This window comes from Eleutherodactylus coqui, chromosome 2 (assembly GCF_035609145.1).
Source record: "Eleutherodactylus coqui strain aEleCoq1 chromosome 2, aEleCoq1.hap1, whole genome shotgun sequence".
Lineage (NCBI taxonomy): Eukaryota > Metazoa > Chordata > Amphibia > Anura > Eleutherodactylidae > Eleutherodactylus > Eleutherodactylus coqui.
Window position 1 is genome coordinate 236,728,685 of NC_089838.1, and position 24,938 is coordinate 236,753,622.

Consider the following 24,938-nt stretch of genomic DNA (forward strand, 5'->3'; position numbering starts at 1 on the left):
GGAGGAGCGACTGGTTTTCAGAACAGACATTTTGCTTGAAGGCGTTTTAGGACCCATTGCCCACTTGTCTGGCCTTGAGTGGCCAAAACGACAGAGAACCCCCACAAATGACCCCATTTTGAAAATTGGATTCCTTAACGAATTGCTCTAGGGGTGTGCTGCGTATTTTGACCCCACTGTTTTTGAATGAATTGAAGCAAAGCAGAAGGAAAAAATTATGATTTTTGTTTTTTGTGTCATTTCAAAAATGGTTCTTTTTGTACAGCATACACAGAAATTAAGACTTTCACACCAAAATGGATCCCCCTGTTTGTCCCATGTTCAGAAACCTACCCATTGTGGCCCTAATCTTCTGTTTGGATGCACAACTGGGCCTAAACTGAACGGAGCATCAAACTTTAACTGTCTTAACTTTTACGTGATCGCCATTATCTATGGATAATGGTGATCACGTGACCGAGGAACACTCACTGCGGCCCCCTGTGACATATCCAAGCTCTCAGCTAGGAGCAGGGAGATGTAAAATTTTCTCTTGCCCTTCCCAGCTTCTGCGCTTGCGTCCGCCATTTTGGCGACTGGCGTATGCGACAAAGCTGGGGAAAGATCCATGGATAATGATCCTGTCGGGGAACATCGCCGGTGGCCTTGGTTGACCAATTTCACCGGCCCTATGCGTGTGACGTAATGCGTCTGACTCGTATGCGCAGGCGCCGGCGGCAGATTCGGGAAGGACTAGTAAGATGCTGGCATCACGGAGGACGAGGGATGAGGATTCTCACCTCCCATTTCGGATCCAATCCGTAAGGGGAGCTGAAACCTAATTTTTTTTTATTTTTTTTTTTTTACTGTCCATTGACTTTACCGGCGATCGCATGACCGGGAGTGGGGTCCCGCGGCCCGGGATAACAGCTCCATGCTGTCGGCTACCTCCGGTAACCGGCAGCATGGAGTGGTCACGCCCAAAACCTTCAGGGCTGTCCTTCCCAGGTGACGCATGGTTTTACGTCCTCTGGGAATTAAGCCCAGCAGGCCTGGGTGTAAAAAGGCAATGGGCTGGTCACTAAGGGGTAAAATACATAATTTTTGTTGCTAATGTAGAAATGGGTATCATAATAAAAATATGTGCCACCTCTAAAAGACATACTCATTCATATGAATACATTAAAATTAAAAAGGAAAAACTCTCAATACAGGTACATAAATAGAGGATATTCTTGATATCTCATCTAGATTAAAGAAAATTGTTTTACATTTTTTCCAATATTCCATTCAATACGTTTTTAAATTAATGTGTCTAGTCTAAAAATCCATGCAAATTAGAAAGATGGAAAAATGTGCATGGTTTCTGGATTGGTTTAATATTCCCAATCATTGAGGACTGGTTATTAAGGTCACTTTGATTTGAAGGAATGCTGCCATCCAACAGATGGCGCTGTAGAGGTATTTTTCCATCTTTCTTATTTGCATAAATTTCCCAGAGGAGCATCACCTTATAAGTCTCCTTTTAGTTGTCCCCACACCCCTTCTTGGTGCTCTCCTTGGGGAGAGACTTTACCATCCCCCGACCCACTCACCCCCTAATTGTCTCCACACTTTTTGGGTGCTATTCAAAACATTTCTCTGGCTTTGAGTCGTGAAAAGGATCTAGTGTTTATACTTTCCAATGGGGTTTATCGGAGATCTGAGGTATCCTTGTTATGTTTTTCTAGAAAATGTCGAGATACACTGTGTTTCATATAACCTCTTGTAATCTTAAATCTGTCCTTGTTGAGGCAGGTTCTTTAAGAGTTTATGGTCCGCCCCAGGTATCTAAGTCCACATGGACATTCTGTGAGATATAGGACCACCTCAGAGCCACAATCTAGCGGTTGTTTTATTTTAATCATATCTGATTCTGGTTTAATCCAAATCAGGTTCTCATTGGTCTCCTCTTTTAAATAGGAGTCCTCCTTTAAAATATTCAATGTTTTTTCTTTTTTTTTTTTTTTTAATAAGATTATTTTGGGTGCTAAGCTTGTGTTTGTAAAGGGTTTGTTTTCACAGGCTATGTTTTCTTTTAAAATCTGCGGTCTTGGTTCCATTGATGCTTTTTTATAAGCAAAATCTATGAGCATAAATGGATATCCTTTTTCTATAAACCCCTTTTTAGCAATTATGTCATTTTAAAAATAGTTTTTTGGTGTTTTTTGTACAGCAGATATATGAATGAAGAATTTTACCCCCAAATAGATCCCGCTGTTTGTTGCGTGTTCAGAAAAATACCCATTGTGGCACTAATTTTCTGTCTGTATGCACAACGGGGCCCTAACCAAAAGCATGAGCATAAATGGATATCCTTTTTCTATAAACCCCTTTTTTCAGGATATCTCAGTTCAGGACATACATCTCTATTGAGGAGCAATTCCTTCTCATCCTTTTAAATTGTCCATAGGGGATATTTCTTTTCCAACACCTTTCGTGGCAGCTTGAAAAATTTAGACAGCTATTGGCAGATGTTTCCTTAAAGTGAGTCTTGGTTTGGATCTTACCATCAATCGAAGATCTTTCCAGATCTAAAAATACGATGTGTGACCGACTGGTGTTTCCTGTGAATTCTAAATTGTAGTCATTCACATTGACATTGGTAATAAAGGACTGAAGATCTGCCATTTCACCATCCCAAATTAAAAGCATATTGTTGATAAAATGTTTGTAAAATACAATGTATACGTTGATCATAAACGTTCTTCAAAATCCCCCATGAATTAATTCGCATAGCTTGGCATGAATTTAGTGCCCATAGCGGTCCCGTCCTTTTGTATATAAAATTGTTTCTTGTACAGAAAATAATTGTTATTTAAAATGGCCTCTAAAATGAAATTGTTCTGTTGTCTCGGCATTAGGGGATCTATAAGTGACCGTTGCAGGAACTTCTGGGACTGGAGCCGCAGGAACAAAACTGACACTTATTCGCTCTGTGCACAATAGTTAGAAAACCCTTAAAGGGGTTGTCCCGCGGTAAAAGTAAAAAAATTTTTTTTTGCCCAGTCGCCCGAGCTAGCAAAGGGCATTAAATATACACTAAGACCGTTTCCATAAGTGCTGCACACTAACCTGTAGCAGCTTTTGTTCATTGGGAGAATTTTCCTTTTCAAGATGGCGACGCGGGTCTTCTCCCACGGTGCACCGCGGATCTTCTCCCATGGTGCACCGCGGGTGGTCTGCCGCTACGTGCGCGCTCCTGATGAAGTCATCGCGGTAGGCGGGCACCTTTCTGTTCCTGCTCTCCGCTCTGGTGGCATGTATGCACTGCCGATTCCAGTCATTGGCTGGTCGGCACCACTTGCAGGAGGGAGGAGGGTGTTCGGCCGAGGGAGGACTCAGCTTGCAGCGTCAACAAGAAAGAAGAAGGCTACTGCGCAGGTGCGACTGTTCCAGCGGGGAGAAGAGGACTTTGGTCGGCGCCAGGACAACGGGGATGCCAACACTGGGGAGGGGGGGGGGGCTGTAGGTAAGTATATAACTTCTGTATGGCACATATTTCGTGCATGTATATGGCCATACAGAAGTGCTTAGCTTAACTTTAATTCGTGGGACAACCCCTTTAAATGTGAAGCGCAACAATGGCTCAACCAGGGACTAGTAGTCTACACCAGTGTTCCCCAACTCCAGTCCTCAGGGACCGCCAACAGGTCACGTTTTCAGGATTTCCTCAGTGTTGCACAGGTGATGTAATTATTGTCGGTGCCTCAGACATTGCCACAGGTGTTCTCACTATAGGAAATCCTGAAAACATGACCTGTTGGTGGTCCCTGAGGACTGGAGTTGGGGACTCCTGGTCTGCGCAGCTCACAGAATGGGATTGAGGGCAAAAGAGCAGTCATGAAACTTCTTTCTGACTTCTGAACTTCCCCTGGTAGTGTGTGAACTGTCTGCAAGAGTGTAAGGGATTGTTTTTTAGCATGACAAGTAAAGTGTCCCAAAAAGGTTTGTAAAAACATGACTGGTATTGGGGAGAAACCATCCTGGAAGAATGGCAATGAGTGCCGTATGGTTGCTCATGGTTTTGGTGTGACATGTTCAGTAAGATATATGAATGTGATGGATAACCATATACTTTTGGCAATATTCTGTAAAGGTGAACGGTTTATTTTAGTATACATCATCTGACCTTCTCAGAGAGAATATATTCCAACCCTCACATTCCAGACCATGTAAATTCATTTCGAAGTCTACATGACCTATTCTCATTTTTATTCAAGTTCTTTTTACAGGCTGATATGCAAAATTTGTTACCAGATACGGCAATATATGTTTTGTGGCAGAAAAGTAGATCTTCATTAGTACGCCAGCTAAAGCTTTGCACAAAATGAAAACGTGGGCTCTGAGCAGAATGCCGGAGGCATTGCATTTGAGCCTGACCTTCTTCTAAATGTATCCCATTAATTTCAGCATTCTACATCTAGCATTCAGCCAGCAGAATGCCCGTGGATCTGTCCCCATCCCTTGTGACTTCATAGTTTAGTCCCCTCAGGCTTGTTTAACAATGTGTCCTTATATGTGTTTAACCAAAATGTCTTAGTAAGCTTGCATAAAATATTACATCTGATTTTTAGCCTTTGCAGAGCAAAAATTAGATGGTCGCATTTAACTCCTAAAAGGGTTCATCATTGGAATGAAAGACTAACTGGGACAGACTAATGATGATGTTGTGTTTCACTGCAGTAGCTGCACTGCATGCCACCAATTCTGCAGTGTGGCTTACACTGTATTTTTTACTTGTCCTATCTAGGATGTGTTGGGACTTTGAAGTATCACTCCAGGGCATATGTGCCCCATCGACGAAATGCATTCTTTGTGGTGCTCATGTATTAAACTGTGCAAATTTACCTTCATGCGTATTAAAGGGAACCTGTCGTCTACTATAAGCGCCATAAACTAAGTTTTGGTGCCTATAAGTATAGGTGATGTGGAGTCCGGGAAGCTCTCTCATACTTAGCTGGTCACCCCTTCCTGCGGTGTTGTCCAGTGAAGTTAGCATGTGCACAGCCAACATCGGCCATGATAGGCTGTGTATGCACCTTCCATTCATCTCTTAGGCCACGGGCGGGACAGACGCATGCGGAATCCCGCAGCAGAGTTCGTCCTGGTGCCCAGCTGGTGACCCCCACGTGCCTGTCCGGCATTGTCTTCTCTGTACTGCGAATGTGCCGGCCTGCGCTCCTGCACTCACAAGCAGTACAGAGGACACTGCGCCATTGTTATGGCAATGACGCAGCTCCAACGGCGATTCTGCAATCATTGCAGAATGGCCACAGGACGAACGGCTTCCATTGACTTCAATGGAAGCCGGCCATGCGTAGCCCACACAAAATAGCAGTTTGCTGCAAATTCCTCTCCGCGAGCGGAAAACGACAATCTATTTCCACTCGTTGGTAGGAAATCATGTTTTTACTCCACAGGCAAATCTACTCAATAGCATGCAGGGTCCAGAGGCGGAATCCTGCTCCGGGACATGAGACCCAAGGGTGGAAAATCTGAAAAAAGGCCTGTCCCCACCGCCCCCCCCCCCCCCCCCCCCCCCGGACAATGTTCCTGCAGTGTCCCCCAGCAAAATCACAGGCAGGTCAGATTCTGCACGCAGGGGCTCGCTGCGGAATCCCACCCTGCCCGCTGCAGAGGACCCTGCTTACCTGTCTGGGTCTTCATTTTTCTGTACTGCGGATGTGCGTGGAAGTGCCGGCTGGCGCGCATGTGCAGTACATTTTTTTTTTTCCTTCAAACTCCTTTCCTGTGGAATCTGTGGCCCATCAATGGAAGCTGTCCGTATGGGAACCACAGCGAAATGGAGCATACTGCAATTAGTTTCTGTTCGAGGACATGAAAGATCGTTTTACCATAGCATGCTATGCAGGCTTATTGCTTCGGAATCCACAGCAAAAATCCGCCCATGGACATTGGGCCTTAGTCAGCAGAACACAGGCGGTCTGGCTGGTGACAACCCTGGCTATAAACTGCTATCAACAGTGTCTGCTGGGTAATGTGGTATTGCACCATGCCTTTACAATTACATGGGCATCCGTGGAATATCTGGTTGTAGCGAGTCTGTTAGAGAGATGCTGTAATTGGGGGACTCTTCCTCTCATGTTGGTTTGCCTATGTCGGCCGACAACTGTCTATTACAACTTCAGATAAAATGCAGATTTGTTTCCCCGTGCACCATCCGGTCCTCTGTTCTACTCGGCGTGGTCTTTTCACCAAACCACCTATTGTAATATTATATGGAGAAAAGCCCAAGGCACCAGAGGTGTGCAAGATGATATACCATCTTTATTTATCTCATCCTTTAAAAATTCAAGGCGACCCACGTTTCAGCCATGCAGGGACATCAGGCAAATGCAAACTTGTAAAGCTTGTTTCCTTATTAATTAACGTTATTTTTATGATCAGGAATTGTTTAGCCAAATACGAGTACAATGGGAGTTAATAGAAGACATGTGGGACTTGGTAGTGAAAGCTATAAAAGGCATAAAAATCTGAATTTATGAACATGCATGGTAACTGGGGTACGTAGTTGTGGGGCACTCGGTTCTGGTTTGGGGAGTCCAAGTTTTATATTATTTGGCACAAGGATCAGAAGTTAAATCACATACTGTAAGAAGCAAATCTGTAAGACTCCATATGGCTGCTCTTCTCTAAACACTTTGAAGTTCACCAGTAGCAAAATATATGTTCGTCGCTCGACCGGCCGATCAGCTGAGTGGGTGCATGCTGTCAACGCCGCAGATACACAAAGGTCGAAGCTGAAGCAGCGGAAGTCTTCACGCCGACCTCCATGTAGTGTCTGGCGCTTGTAACTGCAGGCACGACTCCCATTGATTTCAATGAGAGCCATGTCTGCAGTTACAAGCAGCGGCCACTACACGGAGGTCAGCATGAAGACTTACGCTTCAACCTCTGTGTTACGGCGCTGACAGCATGCGCCTGCTCAGCGTATCGGTTGGGGTTACGAGCAACGGACCCCAGCTGATCAACTATTGATGATCTATCCTGATAGGTCATCAATTGTATTTCCCTGGAAACCCCCTTTAGGGCTCCGGCACACTTGCGTTTTTCTTGTGCTTTTTTTTTCATGCGATTGTCAATGGGACTTTCTAATGTTAAAAACGCATTGCACAAAAATTGCAAAGCACCAACTTGTGATGTGTTTTTCACATTAGAAAGTCCCATTGACAATCGCATTAAAAAAACGCAGCGATATCTCAGCGTTAAAAAAAACACAAGTGTGTGGGAGCCCTTAATGTTAAAAAAATAAATAAAAAAAATAAAAAAAAAGGGCCCCTATTTCTCTGGCAGCTTGCAGAAGCCTTTCATTTCCAATATTTCAAATAACCTTCTTTCGAAAGTTTAACATTCTGAACAATTTTGCAAATGGCAGGCATGGACAATATGTCTTCTCTAGCATAATGATACTTGGTAGATAACGGAAAATGTTAATTGCAGAAATCTTGAAATTAACTCAAAAGACTTCCTCTCAAGCAAAGTAGTTCTGTTTATTGTAATTGTTCCAAGCAGCCATTCCCATTAATTCTGTTTCTTTCTGCACATTTTCCAGCCGGTATCATTTAAATATTTTAACACCATCCTGTGAACTCCTAAACTGTTTCCTTGTAGTCTTCATATCCATGATGTATGATAAAGCACATATGCCGGTAATTACAGGAGCCCAGCTATATAATCAGTGGTGTCAGAATTTAAAGGCTCCTGTCCCTCTAAACGGAATACAGGATGGTTACACTTTACAGGAAATTATCCAGTTTACAGCCAGCTAAAGTTTGAGTAAGATTGGACTGTGACAATAACCAGGTTAATAGGCAAACTGATTTGGGATAGAATTAAAAGACTGAAAATGCTCAAATCATCCCTTTTAATTAGGCTTACATTGTGCCACAAACGGAAATTAACAGGTGCCAACCCCTTTAGTTTATTGCCACAGGTACAGCTTCAGAAAACCCTGCCAATCAGCTGCTGTAGCCAGGAAGCTGCAGCTACTTGTACATTTGCTGCAGGAGAATAGCCATACTGGGTAAAGGTTTTTAGGCAGGTGTGGAAAAAATTCCGCAAAGTAAGAATGCTTTCAAAAATATAAAGTGAATGAATGAAACAGAAATATAAATCAAATAAATATTTGGTGTGACCGCCATTTGCTTTCAAAATAGCATAAATTCTTCTAGGTATATTTGCACACAGTTTTTGAAGGAACTCTGCAAGGCGTTTCTTTTTTTTTTTTTAAGTCTTGGAGAAATAACCACAGATTTTCTGTGGATGTAGCTTGTTCAAATCCTTCTTTTTTCATGCAGTCCCAGATAGAAACATGACGTTGAGATGTGGGGACCATATCATCACTTCCAGGACTTTGTAGTGAACTATACGGGCTGTTTGTAGCAGATGACTATTGTATATTCATCTTAACCCCTTGAGTGGCACGCCCGGAAATTTTCCAGGACGAGCTCCACTGCGGATAGTGATATAGCCCAGAAGATTTCCGGGCTATGTATCACTATGGGAGCTGCAGAGCACAATGCCACAAGCTGTGACAGTGTGCTCTGCCTGCACAGTCCCACAGAGAACAAAGCAGGACATTGAGAAGCAGGAAGATATTGCCGATATGCCGGCAATCTCCTGCTTCTAAGTCTCCTGCTTTGTTTATAGGTTGCCATAGAGACCATCGGCTTGTCAGAAGCAAGCCGATGATATCTGTGGCAGGTGCTTGGCTGTCAGAGGACAAGCAGGCACCAGCTCTTACAGCAGAGATCAGAGAAAACCTCTGATCTCTGCTGTTAACCCTTTACATGCTGCAGTCTATATGACTGCAGCATGTAAAGGGCTGTCACCATCGGACCCCCGGAAAGTGATCAGGGGGTCCTGATGGGTCCCTGTGGAAGTCCCCTAAAGGGACAAAAATTTAAAAAAAAAGGTTAAAAAAAAAACAAAAGTAAAAAAAATAAAAATAAAAACACTTGTCTCCCTTTACTTTGTAAAAAATGTAAAATAAAATCACATGTGGTATCCCTGCGTTGTAATGACCCAGAGAAGGAAGTTGGTACATTATTTAACCCCTTAATGACATGGCCCCTTTTTTCTTTTTTCTCCATTTCTTTTTTTCCTCCCCGAAACATAAAAACTGTATAAACTTGGTATCGCCGGAATCGTGTTGACTCAGAATAATGTTATCACATTATTTATTCTGCATGTTGAACGCCGTAAAAGTGAAATCCAAAAAACAAATGACAGAATTTCTTTTTTTTTCCCAATCTCCCTACAAATTTTTTCACAAAAGTTATGCAATACATTATATATACCCAAAAATGATGCCATCAAAAAGTACAACTTGTCCCGCAAAAAACAAGCCCTCATATGGCCATGTCAATGGAAAAATGAAAAAGTTATGGCTCTTGGAACGCAACTGCAAAATTAGTTGAAATTCAATGATTAGACCATTTAAAAAACCTGCCCTGATGGGTACGACAGGGTCGTAGGAAACCTGCCACTCAAGGGGTTAATTGATACGCTGCTACTCTGTTGCAACTTTGAATATGTGATATTTTGATTCTTATTTGAACTGTGATACAGTGCCTTTGGAGGTCCCCGATGAGCTGGTATTTATCTACCAGTGAACCGTGTAGGGTGAGGGGATATGGCGATGATTTCAGTTACGTATCATAGTTATCTGGAATTATTGAGGTTATTTTTGGTTGCTTAGAGTTGCTTAGGGGTCTTTTTTTATTCTGTGTATATATTCCTTTTTTTTTTTTGCTCTGTTATTCTTTATTTTCATCTTGTTTCCTAAACCTGGTGGTAGGGCATTACAGGATGAACCAGGGTCAGATTCCTGAATGGCGTCACCTTTTTTGGTTTGGATACTCCGTATTTAGTGATCAAATCCGAGATTAACCCTTTGCAATCCAATTTTGGATTCAGGGTTTCCTAGGGGGCTTTCTCTTTCTGCCATTATACAATGGTGCCATCTGCTGGCTAGAGCCAGTACTGCAGTATGGGACATGCTGGAGAGGCTGCTGACAACAGAGCGGCCAGTAATCTACAGTAAGAATACCCTGCCAGATGTCTTCCGACATCGGAGTTATACAGCCTTCAATCAGAATGTCTTTAGACGTCAGACAGTGGATTGGAAAGGGTTAATAGGGTTACTTTAGGGGATTTTTTTCATCCTTTTATATCCCTAGTAAGTTACGGTTTAGACCACTTGTTAAGGGGAATGTTTTTTGTCTGATTTCCTTACACTGAATATAGTTGTTAATGGCATTGGCTGTAGGTTTGGGCTGGTTGTTCTGCTGCAGAATTAACTTTAACTTAATCTGACGACTTCTATTTTTGAAAAAAAAATTCTTACTTTAAAAGGTTCAGGCAGGTGCGAGAAAAATGCTGCACAGCGTACTGTTTATTACATGCTGGCCATTTAAATGAATGTCTGATAATGAAATGCATGGATGGCCGAGGTCTGCCAGCTGACACTTACTTAGCAACACTCTATACTGGCATGTAGAGGGGTGTGTCAAGCACCCCTATTATGTTCCTAAACCCTAATAGGGCATATGGAAAGGGATTTTGAGATGCCCTTTTAAACATTAATTTAAGTTTCATGAATATACAATGTAAGAGCTCTGTTAGTCCTTGAGCAACCGATTTATCCGTCCAAAAACCTTGTTCAACTGAAAATTGGTCTCAAATGGGTTCTGCACAAAGGTTTTAAAGGGAACCTGTTACGTCTCCACAGCACCATAAACTAAGCTATAGTGCTATTATAGACCATGTGACAAGGAGCGGGGGGGGGGGTTGTATTTTATATGTTCCTCTCTGAAGTCAGCCCGCGACACACAAATCTACATATAAGACCTGAGTACGTGCTCTTCTATACAAGTCGGTCAACATGGCAGAATACTGAAAAAATATGTGGATATTATATTTACATGCTCTAAATGTCCAATTTTATTGTATCTAGGTAATAAACATCATCAATGCTGCACAAGAAAATAGCCCTATGCCGGTAGCGGAAGCTCTGGACCGAGTTCTGGAGATCTTAAGAACTACAGAATTGTATTCTCCGCAGCTCGGAACCAAAGATGAGGATCCTCACACCAGTGATTTGGTTGGAGGTTTGATGACTGTAAGTGTTTTGATTACACACATTTCTCATACCTGTAAAGTAATGGTATTTGCATTATAACGAGGTCCATTGTCAAAAGAATGAAAGTGATACTTGAATATTACTAAAATCTCATCAAGAAAATTGTGTTTAGTGACCCTTCAGATTTATATATGCTATTTTTCAGCAAAATTACAAAGTATCAGCATCAGATTTTAAGAAATGTATCTTCACATCTTGCAATAGATCTGCAGGCACATCCTTTTAGGTGGTTCTACTATGGGTTAACAGCCTGGCAGTCCTGTTATTTACATGGCACTGCCAGCATTCAGGAAGTGTGCGGAGAAAGTCCTGACAAAAAGACAGCTGTGTCTTTCCCACATCCTCTGTGCGGCGGCCCATGTTAGAGGTTATACGTCTGGTAACATTCATGTTGTACACACAGACTAAATGTCTGATAAAACATACCTACAGCCAAGGGGCAACAGTGACGAGATGTAAGAATATGGTAGTCACTGAGAGTTTTAGGTCTTCAACTCGATCTTTCTTTTACAACATTTAAAGGGGTTGTCCCGTGCCGAAACGTTTTTTTTTTTTTAACCCCCCCCCCCCCCCCCCCGTTCGGCGCGAGACAACCCCGATGCAGGGGTTAAAAAAACAACCCGCACAGCGCTTACCTGAATCCCGGCGGTCCGGCGTCTTCATAGTTACCTGCTGAAGATGGCCGCCGGGATCCTCTGTCTCCGTGGACCGCAGGGCTTCTGTGCGGTCCATTGCCGATTCCAGCCTCCTGATTGGCTGGAATCGGCACGTGACGGGGCGGAGCTACACGGAGCCGGCATTCTACACGAGCGGCCCCATAGAAGACTGCAGAAGACCCGGACTGCGCAAGCGCGGCTAATTTGGCCATCGGAGGGCAAAAATTAGTCGGCTCCATGGGAACGAGGACGCCAGCAACGGAGCAGGTAAGTATAAAACTTTTTATAACTTCTGTATGGCTCATAATTAATGCACAATGTACATTACAAAGTGCATTATTATGGCCATACAGAAGTGTATAGACCCACTTGCTGCCGCGGGACAACCCCTTTAACTTTAAAGTAAGCTAGACTACACTTCAAAGCATATATGAAGTTGTATAAATCGCAGTACCCAAATGTTAATGGAATCACTGACTTTACCTGCAGGAGCATTCATGTAGGGCGACGAGAATGTACAGTTGTACATTAGATATATTGGCAGGAAAACAATGCTAGGACACGATTAATGGCAAAAAGAACAAAATCAGACTAATCTGTGATTAAAAGGTTTTTTTTGATGCAAACATAATTCTTTCTAAAGGAGTCCTCATGCTCATTACTATTTCCACAAAGCCCACCCAGATGCCTTGTGACCAAACGTCATGCTGTTCTGTAGCTTCCACCTGCGCACCTGGTTTATTGACATCAGCTGGGGCATCTTCTACGCATGCTCAGCTCTGTAGTCTTCTCTCTTCTTATGCCTCATTTACTGCCTCAATACCTTCCAGGCATTCTCTTCTGCGCATGCTCAGGCATGCTATATCCGGCCCTGTCCCTGCTCCCCTGTAGTAAGATCAGAGTTGATGTCACCACACACGGACAGGACCGAAGGAAGCTCTAGAATCCAACGGGCAGGACGTCAACGAAAGATTGAGAATTGAATGCAGGCAGCACCACGTGACCGGGTAGGAGGAAAGGTGATCTGGTACACGTATGGTATAAAGTTGCTGCATCATTCATCCTAGGTGCAATGGAGGTATTGGGTCAAGGTTCCGAAATACCCTTTTAATTAAAAATTTGACTCATCGTACCCAACCTTGTCCGTGCTTACATGAATTTACTCCCTTAATGACGCAGGATGTACTGTTATGTCCTGTGTATTCGTGATTTGTATGGTGGGGGATTCAGGAGCCAATCCCGCTCCTTACAATGCAGCTGCCGGCTGTTTCATCAAAGCTGATATCCGCCGGTGACAGCTAAAATCCGCGTAAACGTTGATTGTGGCTGTCAACCTCTTAAATGCTGCTGTCAGTTCTGACAGTAACATTTAAATCCCCTGGTCCAAGATCAAGGGTCTCAAACAGGCCCCCCTCCCTTCCCGCGATGCGATTGAAGGTGTCGTTCAGCTGCAATGGCTGCCTGGGGCCTTCTGAAGCCTGCTCCACAATAGGGTAGGCCTTTGACAGTCAACACCCATCCTCAACAGTTGCGAATGGAGAGAATTCCCATCAGGATGTTAACCCTTTTAATGCAGCTGTAAATTCTAACAACAGAATAAGTCCTGTCCGGGACTTATGTCGCTCCCACCCCTCCCCCTACGAGGTGCTGCTCAGATGTCCATGGCAGTCTGGGGTCTTTAGAAGGTCCCCCGGACTGAAGTGATTATCTGTTAAGACATACGTATGGCATGTCTTAATAGATTGCCTGTTCAAATATAGTATAATGTAATACTATTGTATTGCAGGATATTGTACAGACTATCAATACAAGTCTGTGGGAGAGCACGCGTATAGGATTCTGAAAGCTATAGTTTCCAAAAGGCTGTCCAAGGAAATATTAGGGAAGGTGCCTTTTAATCCTATCCTTGTCATATACTATGTTTATGCTTTTTAGTTTTAGAAACGACTCCATATATGATGTGACATGGAAACCTTTGTTTGTTGAATGTATTTGGACCTGCTATTAAAATATTCTAATGATGCAAAGTTAGTTTATAGCCGCTTATTTCTAAAAATATTAGCTTTTTTTGAAATTCCTAATTTGCAAAATTGTTAGAATTACTATAACAATATAAAACATGATCTAGGCCAATGTACAAAGGTAAGATAGCATGGACAAAGACAAGAAGACCATCAAATAAAAACAGCCTATTAAAAATAACCCAAGTTACTATCCAAAGAAGGTAAAGCCTGCCATCATCTTGTATCACCATCAATTGGGAGAGATGGAAGGGAACAGTCTGGAAAGATCATGGTACCATCTAGAGAGTAGTGTGTAACCACTTCTTGAAATTTGCTGGCAGTGGAAGACAATATTTGCATTTTTTTATACTAAACCGTTGAGTGCCAATAATGTTTACCACAACTGTATCCATGTTCCTTGGTAGTAATCAGCAGATTCCCAGTTTGTAGTGGGTCAATTCACCCAGGCTACAGGCCTTGTCTTTGGATGAGTCTGCAGAAAGGAAATATAAAATTATGGTGTAAGGTAAGGGTAGCTACCAAGGTAGCAGACTTCACATCTGGTAAAGGGCACCACAATTATGGTGCTCATCTCTCCTCGATGGTGAGGTGCAGTTAGTGATAACTTTGGATGAAGGAAAACGAGAGTGGGTCAATAAATGCAGATCACTAGGAGATCAAGGAATGGAGAAAAGACACAGGAAATCCTAACTTAAAGTTTTGCTATGGTGTTTTATGGTTACTTATAGCCCAGGAAATAAGAGCCAACAAAGTTGGCTAATAAACACAAGGCTTTGTAGTGTCTAATCTTATTTTACAGTTGCGGCATTGGTGTAATGATATTGTAAAACTATATTGGCAGTGCAGTTAAAATACTGTGCCAGATCCTTCAGTCATTGAAAAAGAGAGATCAAGGGAGATCTCCCACCAAGTCCCCTACTTTATCCTAGGATAGGGAATTAGTATCTGGTCAGTGAGGGTACTAAGGGTCCCTCAATGAATGGCATGATGGCAACATTTCTGGTACCTACTGCAGTTCCACTTAAATGTAGTACATTGAGACATCTTTGGGACCTCCATTCTCATGATCGGTGGGGGTTGCAGTAGTCAGACCCGCTTTTGGTCGGACTCCCCTTTTAATGTACTTGTAGATATATTTTTGCTGTAGGTTACACTTTCTAGTTTTGAGAACTAAAGATTTTACACCACCCTCATTGTTTCGAAGGATGATTGTTGCCCAGTTTTAAAAAGCTAATGTCAATGTTTTGTAGGATGGTTTAAGAAGACTTTCAGGGAACGAGTATATCCTCTCAGCAAAACGTGAGTTGAGCTCATCTTTGGTGTCTTTTGTATTGTGTTATGGAGCTCTAGCATTGTATGCTTTAATATCAATTGCTTTTCTGTTATCTTCTCCTCTAAACAGAAGTCCATCCGTCTTCTGGGCATTTAATCTCCTCTCTCTCGCTTACTGACATTCCACCAAGGATAGCTCAAGCAATGGAGAATGAAGAGGACTGGGAATTTGATATCTTTGAATTAGAGGCTGCCACTCATAAAAGGTGCTGCTGCTTCTATGTTATCTCTGAAGTCCATCCATAGAAAACATTTTCAAGATTTATGAATGCAGTAAAATTCCTTTTAATACACATGCAGTTTTTGTTGCTGTTCTTTGAGCCCAAACTAGATGTGGATCCCGCAGGAAGAAGTCCTTCCTCTATATTTCCCATGCTTTTTGAATCCAACTCTGATTATGAATCAGAAAACTGCATGTGTTGTTCCCTCCTTAGGCTGATCTCACATACAGGATTATGTGACCGTTTTTCATGCAATTCTTGGAGTCAAAGCCAGAAGTTGATTCAAAAGATATGGGAAATATAAAAGAAGGACTACTGCTTCTGCTTCCTGCTGGGTTTAATTTTTGGCTCAAAAAACTGCATGAAAAACTGCCATAAAAACTTTTGTGAAGCCCCCTTATGGAGTTTGTGTCTTCTGCCCCCTGCCCATCCCAAATATGACTAGAGTTGTTAACCTCCATTAAAATTGAAAGTTATGTGACAGAAATAAGAAAATAGTTTTTGAAGGACTAATGTAAGGGTATTGTGAGAGAATATTTGCAACTCTGCAGAGCTTGAAGGTCTTCAGGTTGATTTTCCACATGTCTGAAGCGGCCGACCATACGAGTAGCCTGTAGTCAATATTGTACACTTGTGGGCATTTGTGCACAGGTGTGTAATACATTGTAAAAATTGTGACCTAGTTTATACTTAGTATGGGTATTTTCTGATTTTCCTTAGGCCCCATTCAGACAAGCACTGTTTTAGCGCTTGAGAGGCACGTGAAAAGAGAGCTTCTATAGGAACCAGTGGGTTCCTATAGAAGCGCTCACATGAGCGGTTGAATAGTTGTGAAGCTAATGTTCCTTCTTAAAAGAGAAAATAGTTGCCAGGTTAATGCAGTATGTCACTTGAGTACTTGATATCAACTATGAAACAGAAACTAGAAACTTATTTGTACCACTTCAAGACTTTTGCTTTATGGCAGAAGGGTCTATTAGAGAAAGGAGGGGGCTTAAGACATGGAGATATTTGGGAGGGTGGTATGTGGAGGGATTTGTATGCTAGTTAGTTGAGGGATGATTTGTCAGCCAAATGTTCCATTTGGATATAAAGGGATCGAATGTTCCATTTTGGACTGCCAGCATATTTTCATAGGTGCAGTTGGTCGAGACTATAGAGGCTATTTCTTTTATGGAAGAACCTTCGGAGCTTTTCCAGTTGCATGCTTATTGTAAGAGGAGTTCAATGTAGTATATGGTAGATAATTGTTCTACACTCCAAAGGGAAATTATCTATCCCTAACAGTAGAAGCGCCAAACCAGGGTTGTTTTTAGTTGCGTTTGGGTGGAGTGTTTTTATCATTTTAACCCTTTGCAATCCAATTTTGGATTCAGAGTTTCCTAGGGGGCTCTCTCTTTCTGCCATTATACAATGGCACCATCTGCTGGCTTGAGCCAGTACTGCGGTATTGGACATGCTGGAGAGGCTCCAAACAACAGAGCAATCAGAAATCTACAGTAAGAATACCCTGCCAGACGTCTTCTGACATCGGAACTGTACAGCCTTTAATCAGAATGTCTTCAGACGTCAGACAGTGGATTGGAAAGGGTTAAACACAGTCTTCCATAGAGTGGAGATTAGGGGGAAACTCCAGAATATGGATCAGTGACCCTATTTGTCCGCACTTTCTATATAGCCTAATTCTAACACTAGTGTTGCATGTATATATTGCCTTCTAAATTTTAATGATATTTTATGCTGTTAAAAAAAATCACGTTTTGCCTCGCTTATTTTTCTCCCATATTATGTCATATTTTTAGTAGAGTTCAAATTTTTTTCCACTCTTTCTGAATGAATCATTTTGCTCTTTCCATGCAGGCCTTTAGTTTACCTTGGCCTTAAAATGTTTGCTCGGTTTGGGGTTTGTTCATTCCTAAACTGCTCAGAAGTTACTTTGAGGTCCTGGCTGCACATCATTGAGTCAAACTACCATTCAAGCAATGCATACCATAATTCAACACATTCCGCCGATGTCTTACATGCCACTGCTTACTTCCTGTGCAAAGAGAGGGTGAAGGTAAGGACGGTCTAAGACTATGACTAGTGGTGTGAAAAACATATGTGCTCCTATATAGTGTATTGCCCATTTTAACATGATTGAGCTGAATATACTGGAGGTAATCCATCACCAGCATACAAGAAAGGGGCACAATTGTTTATACATTTAATGGGAATATTAATGATACTTTGAATGCATAGAACTTTCTTTACAAGACAGAAAAGTTGGGTAACTTTGTAAATACTGACCGCATTCATGATTTTACTGCTTATCATTGGAAACGGTGAAACTCGTTGGGATGCGTGTTCCTGGCAGCTTTACAGAGCGTCTACAGTGCAATAGAACAATTAGATTGAAGCCTGCACAACTGTGAATGCAGTTTTGGATTATAATTAAGGCTGTACGGAGTATTATAATGTATTTACAAAGTTACTCAGATTGATTACTGGTGTCTGCAATAATTAAGCTGGGTATTACAATGCTAGCCGTAATGCTGCCATACAGTGCCAGGCCAGCTTTCCACTTGATTCAATGCCAGCCAACATTAGCAGACATTATGGTTGGCAATGTATGGGTGCAAAGTGTCATCCAGCCATCCATAGTATGTGTTAGGGCTGGGCATTTAATCAAATTAATTTCATTACTTCTCCCATTCACTGCCCCTCGATTCCATATTTTTTCCTGAATTGTAAAATTGTGCATGAAAGCAGGTGCTGTAGGGTGAAGTGGGGAGCTGCTAAACTCAGCATAAAAGGGAGTTTAGCAGCCCCTTCTTTACAAGGGCAGCTGAGCATAGAGGTACAAATCACTGTGATGTATTTCCCCCCCAGGGTCGCAAACTGTGGCTCCCAAAACAGTAGAAGCAGCGGGTCACGCTCTCTGTAGTAAAGGGTGACGCTTCGCTGTGATCTACGTTTATTTCTTGTCTCCTGTAACTGGAGTACTTGCAGCTGGGGGGAGAGGCTGGTTATATAGAGAGCAGCGCTGTGTCAGCCTGTAGTACAGGAAGAGTGAGGAGTAGCTTCTACTGCTTGTAGCTGGAGTTTGGGAGCAGGGATACACAAGAGGGGGCTACAAAAGGGGCAGCACTACAAAGACGTAAGCCACAAGAGAGGCCACTACTAGCAAAACTTGAGACACATTATTACCAAGACGGTGGCCACAACAGGGGGCACCGTGACCAAGACGGTGGCCACAACAGGGGACACCGTGACCAAGACGGTGGCCACAACAGGGGGCACCGTGACCAAGACGGTGGCCACAACAGGGGGCACCGTGACCAAGACGGTGGCCACAACAGGGGGCACCGTGACCAAGACGGTGGCCACAACAGGGGGCACCGTGACCAAGAGTGACTTGTACACAGCCCATTTCTTTGTGTGCTTTTTGGATCGAAAAAAAAATTGACTTAAATTGCTAGAACCCATTCATTTGAAGGAGTTCATTTATGCAAGCAATTTTTCACTCAGACAGATAGTCCGAATTTGACAAATACATGCATGTCCTATTCTGATTCTCTAAAAAGATTAGGACATGTTATGTGCGGTGTTGCACACATTGGACTGCACAAGGACAGGGAGTCCGTATGCATGTTGCGCCAAAGAATCTCAGGCACAGCTTGCAATTGTTCGTGTCCATCAGCGTAAGGGTGTATTCATACAATAGCGTTCTGTGCGGTCAGAAATCATGTGGAAAAGTTACAGAGGTTTGCAACACAGTTATTTGCTGCATGGTTCTTATTTGTTCTTATTGTTTGACCTGTAAAAACCCTGTGGCCAATAACCGCATCACAGCGCCCATACAAGAGCTCCCGGCCATCTGATAAGGGGGACGGGGCCTTCTACAATAAAGAATTCTCCCCTTATAAACACCTATCAGAATGGGCTGCGTTCTTTAACAAAAGGCAATTACGGTACATACTCAGCAATGCCATAATATATTGCGCACAGACTGATTATTAGAATCATCCGTTTTTAAAAGTGAGGATAATTACATCTCTCCTAATCAGCTAATTCTCCTAATCAGTATATATTATGCAAAGGCTGGGCTTGCAACTCTTTTTTTAAAAGAATTGTCGTCTGTTTTGTTTTTGTTTTGTTTTTTTAAATTGAGATTAAAATAATTGTCTGAAAGTTGAAAAAATATTTTCATTTTAGGCAAAATCCCCCAGCCCTAGTATGTGCATATGTATTTTGAAACTCAGTGCATACATTAGGTTTTCTTTTTCTACCACCTTGAATACTAGTAAATTAATTCTGCATGTGTTACTTTTGTATTGATGCTGTGACGTATCTATTTAGCAAAGCCTGGACCAGATCGATGAGGTTGCTGCTCTCATTGCTGCCACTGTTCACGATGTGGATCATCCTGGGAGAACTAATTCATTCCTGTGCAATGCTGGGAGTGAGCTGGCCATCCTATACAATGATACGGCAGTGTTGGAGAGCCATCATGCAGCGCTGGCATTCCAGCTGACGACAAGAGATGACAAGTGCAATATATTCAAAAACATGGAGAGGTAAGCTTCCAACTTGATATGCATAAAATACATATGTCCCTCCAGTTCAGCCTATTACCCCCCAATGTTGATCCAGAGGAAGGCAAAAACAAAAATGAGGTAAAAGCCAGTTTTCTCCGTTTAAGGCGAAAAAATTCATCCTGACTCCAATCTGGTAATCGGAATAATCCCAGAATCACCGACCCCTCTGAAGTTATTAGTTTTGCAAAGTTGACACGCCAATGCCTTATGGCATACTGCAAAGTTCCTTATTATTAAGATGACCTATGACCTCCTGGTCAATATGGCAATACTGCATCCATTTTTCATGATGCGGATTAAATAATAGATTCAGCTTTCATTGCTTTGCAGGAACATATTAGGGAATTGCTAATTAATCAATTGCCTAACATATTCATTTAGGTTGTCTGGGCAAACATTCTTAACCCTTTCCAATCCACTTTCTGACGTCTAAAGACATCATGATTTAAGGCTGTACAGCTCCGATGTTGGAAGACGTCCGTCAGGTTCTCTTACTGTATATTGCCAGCCTCTCTGCTGTCGGAGCCTATCCAACGTGTCACCTCATGCAGTACTGGCTTTAGCCAGCATAAAGCGTCGTTGTATAACTGCAGAAAAAGAGTAAGCCCCATAGGAAAACCAGGATACAAATTGGATTGGAAAGGGTTAAATCTGTGGATTTTTCTTTTGCTGATGTTTTTTAGTAGTACGTATTTAATGTATTCTCCTTCCATAGGTGTACACTTACCTGTTTTATGTTGTGTTGTTTGAATAGAAATGAATACCGCACTTTGCGGCAAGCGATTATCGACATGGTTTTAGCAACAGAAATGACGAAGCACTTTGAACATGTCAACAAGTTTGTCAACAGCATCAATAAGCCATTAGCTGCGTTGGAGGAGAATGGGGTGAGCAGAGCTAGGACTTAGTAGTTTTCTATAAAATATTCAACGAAAGTTACCCATTTAGATGTACCAATGGATTCGTATTTACAAGACACAATGTAATGGAGAACACTGCAAAGACTTCCATTAATTAGAAGCAGCAGCATGCATTATGTTTTGCTTTGACTTTCTATGGGCTAAGAAATGCAGGGCATGCACAACATCTAATGTATTATATAGAAGGAAAGTCACCATGTATGTTATGCTGGGGACGACCATCCATTGCACATGTTATCTTCCACTCCTTCCTCCTCTATAAGCTCAAGTTCCAAGCAAGTGAGAGGAGTGCCGTTGGGTGACTGATGTACTAGAGGGCACCATTTATGCTGATTTATTGGCTTCTTCTTAAAGATAAAGGTTCAAAGACAGAGATAATATTGTATGTTGCATAAAGGGGTTTCTTATGAACAAGGTTATAAATGTACTACTTCTAAGTGACATCAGATTTTGGTGACCAAATGTAGAGTCTACTCCAGAATGTCTACTTTTCTTGATGGACCTTTTGGATTATGAGCGGTGGGGTCACGGTTTCTGTGATTGTAGCCTTCTATCTTGTTGTCTACTTTCTCTTTGCTTCAGCGTCTACACTAAGTAGTAGTGTCTTTTCCATTGGCCATGCAGAGTTTATTCAGTGATGGATAGACTTTATAAGCTTCTGGCATGGCAACGGGAGGTTGTCTCCTCATACAGGCAAAAATATAAAAAAAACAACCCAACAATGTAACAAAGAATAAGAAGTAGGCTATGCTGCTCCTCAGTCTTTGGTATGATTTTAGAGGATGGTATATATATAAAACTCACTTCCAGGCTGCAAGTGGCACTCTTCTTCTCATGCAGGGGCTAGAGGTAGTGCTAGGGGTGAGGAATCGCTGCACCAAAACCATCTAATAGCTGGATAAGGGACACACTAGTCTCTTCATGTAGTCTTTTTTTTTTCACCTTTTTTGAAGGATCTTTTTTTTTTATTTAATCATTTATTTTTTAAATCTCATAAGAACAAAAAAAAAACTTATCGAACAGGAAGATGAAACTGATGCCTATCCTGTTGACGTAGACTTGTACAGAAAAGCAGAGCCATCAGGCTCCTGTTGTACAACAAGATAGAGAAATGAGACCGTCTCCTCTTGTCTGTTTTGTTGAGAGAAACGGATCTTATGGAAACTTGGCAGCGACATACGGACACTTTTTTTTACCATGATGGAAGCCCCAATGAAAGCCAATGGCTCTGTTAACAGATCTGGTCGAATAGTTTTAAAAAACAAACATCTAATGTATATTTGAGAAGGTGAGCAGATTTTATGTTTCTTTTTATAATTTGATCTCTCTTATGTTATGTAGGGAACCATCAGTGATGATGAGACTGTCAGAAATATACTGACATCTCCAGAAAATCGAATACTCATCAAGAGGATGCTCATCAAGTGCGCAGATATCTCCAATCCATGCCGAGCGCTAGAGCAATGCATTGAGTGGGCTGGCAGGATATCTGAAGAGTATTTTGCACAGGTTAGGACGTTTTTTGTAATTTTGTATGAAATTGTACATACAGAATACACACAGAATTCATTTGTAATTCATTTCTAAAATCTTCTGTCACCACGCTAGCCATTTATCAATGTAACACTGACCATTATTATTTAGGTGGCTTGTCTTTAATTTACTAGGTGCTGGACACCATATACAAGGGGCAGGCAGCAGACAACTAATGCAAATTCTCAGCCAATAGTTATAGAAATTATACAATGGGAACATAATGGGGGCTGACAAAAAACAATCCTTAAACCTTTTCAATCCACTGTCTGACGTCTTCAGACATTCTGATTGAAGGCTGTACAGCTCCGATGTTGGAAGACGTCCGGCAGGGTATTTTTACTGTATATTACTGGCCGCTCTCTTGTCGGGAGCCTCTCTAGCATGTCCACTACCGCAGTACTGGCTCTAGCCAGCAGATGGCACCATTGTATAATGGCAGAAAAAGGAAAACCCCCTAGGAAACCCTGAATCCAAAATTGGATTGCAAAGGGTTAATGCATGTCTTATGCTCAGAAGGATTGCCTCAGTACCATAGATGGAATAATCATCAGTAGGAGTCATGTTGTGGATCAGATCATTAACAATTAGGTCTATTCTTCGAGACTTGCCTAACTATTCTCCCTATTCACCCTACCACTGAGAACACACTTATTTACACAGCAGAAGACATTAGTAAGTTCATGCATTTTTATGTAAATCGGACATTTTTCTTTTGAAGTTTTTTTTTTTTCCATTTTCTAGACAGATGAAGAGAAGCGGCAAGGTTTGCCTGTGGTAATGCCTGTATTCGACAGGAATACGTGTAGTATTCCTAAATCGCAAATCTCATTTGTGGATTATTTCATCACCGACATGTTTGATGCATGGGATGGTAAGAGCTGATTGTATCTGAACAAAACACAGAATAAACGTGTAACAATGTATCACTAGATCAGAGCTTTTCAACCTTTTTCTGTTGGGGTCTCACCAGCTAGAATATCGTGGGACCTCACTTTGTTTTTTACTCCATGCCCAAATATTTAAAAGGTACATCAAATTTTTTTTTTTTTTAAATTGTCTCCAGAATCCAGGAAAACACAAAAATAAGTCCAAAACACATGAGTATTGTGGCTAAACCAGAGATTGCTGCAGCCATAGAAATGCCTGTACGTACAATGACTGCATACAGTGGCTGACGGTACAGCCAACTATTACAGAGTTATTCATTCACTTGAATGGGCACTGCTTGATATTACATTTCTTTTGCAGGGCAAACTTCCTGCTGGCTCAATTTTATCTTAATTAAATGGCAATAAACGGATCACTGGGGTAGTTTTTTTCACAAAAGGAGTTGTCTTGTTGATACATTCCCTTAAAGCTTTTTATACTTGGGGTTGCCAGACTATAATATTCATCATCTATCCATAATAAATACTAGATTAGTGGACGTCCAACAGCCTCAACTATTCCTATCGCTGGAAAGGTGGGCTTACAGTCCTTTGTGCCCCACAAGCACCATGAAGATAAATCTGTTTTTGCGCAGAGTTTGAACATGTGCGCTTCCACTCCATACAGTGCTGTGAATTTACGGAAAAATCGTGGATAGTTGATAAAGGACTTTGTCAGTTTATCATTTAAAACTGCAAAGCCCTTTTAATTCTTATCTGCTAAAGTCCGTATGCGTATGTAACCTCCTTAAGGATGCAGCCCTTTTTTTTTTTTTTATCATTTTCAGTTTTTCCCCTCCATTTTCATAATAATCCTAACATTTATTTATGTATCGACGTAGCTGTATTTTTCATGGGTACTATTTAATGTACTAAATAATGTACAGTAAAACGATCTAAAATTTCTAAGTGGAGTGAAGTGGGGAAAAAAACTAAATTCCACCCTCTTTGGGAGGGGTGGGGGGTATTGTTTTTAGGGCATACACACTGCAGGCATACACACTTTTTTTCTGTCGAGTTGTGTGAGGGCTCGTTTTTTGGTTACATTTTGAAGTACATATGACTATTTGATCACTTTATATTCAATTTTTTTTCTTGGTGTGACCAAAAAAGAGCAATTCTGGCATTGTGTATGTGTGTGCATTGGCGACTAAAAAAAAAATGTAACCGTAAACTTTCACTGTGTGCATAAATGTCCAATCTATCAAAGTAATGCATTATTTATCTCCTATAGTTGATAGATTGGACATTTATGGACACAGTGATGCTTTACTGTTACATGTTTTTGTTTTTTTTTTAGTCCCCATAGGGGACCAGAACGTGCGATTGATCGCTCCTGCAGTATAATGTAATACCATAGTATTATATTATACCGCGATCTGACAGGCAATATCAAACCATACCTCAAGCTGCAATGACAACCAAACGACACCTCGCAATCATCACTTGCGGGCCATTTGGAACCCTTCAAAGACGATTGGGGGATTTAAATGCCGCGGTCTCAACTGACAACCACAATGACATGCTTAACAACCCTGATCTGTGTCAGTGCTGATTG

The 24,938-nt window shown here is 41.8% G+C and overlaps 1 protein-coding gene across 3 annotated transcripts in view; it reads left to right on the plus strand.

Annotated features, from left to right (window-relative positions):
* The window catches only part of PDE8A (phosphodiesterase 8A), a 261,199-nt gene that overhangs the window by 234,093 nt on the left and 2,168 nt on the right, over nucleotides 1–24,938 (plus strand). For all 3 annotated transcript variants that reach the window (XM_066592664.1, XM_066592665.1, XM_066592663.1), the window contains exons 14-21: nucleotides 11,000–11,164; nucleotides 15,116–15,164; nucleotides 15,268–15,403; nucleotides 17,279–17,477; nucleotides 19,760–19,977; nucleotides 20,753–20,885; nucleotides 22,260–22,427; nucleotides 23,196–23,325. In XM_066592664.1, coding sequence (XP_066448761.1) covers nucleotides 11,000–11,164; nucleotides 15,116–15,164; nucleotides 15,268–15,403; nucleotides 17,279–17,477; nucleotides 19,760–19,977; nucleotides 20,753–20,885; nucleotides 22,260–22,427; nucleotides 23,196–23,325 — 1,198 coding nt within the window. The remainder of the gene's footprint in view (nucleotides 1–10,999; nucleotides 11,165–15,115; nucleotides 15,165–15,267; nucleotides 15,404–17,278; nucleotides 17,478–19,759; nucleotides 19,978–20,752; nucleotides 20,886–22,259; nucleotides 22,428–23,195; nucleotides 23,326–24,938) is intronic.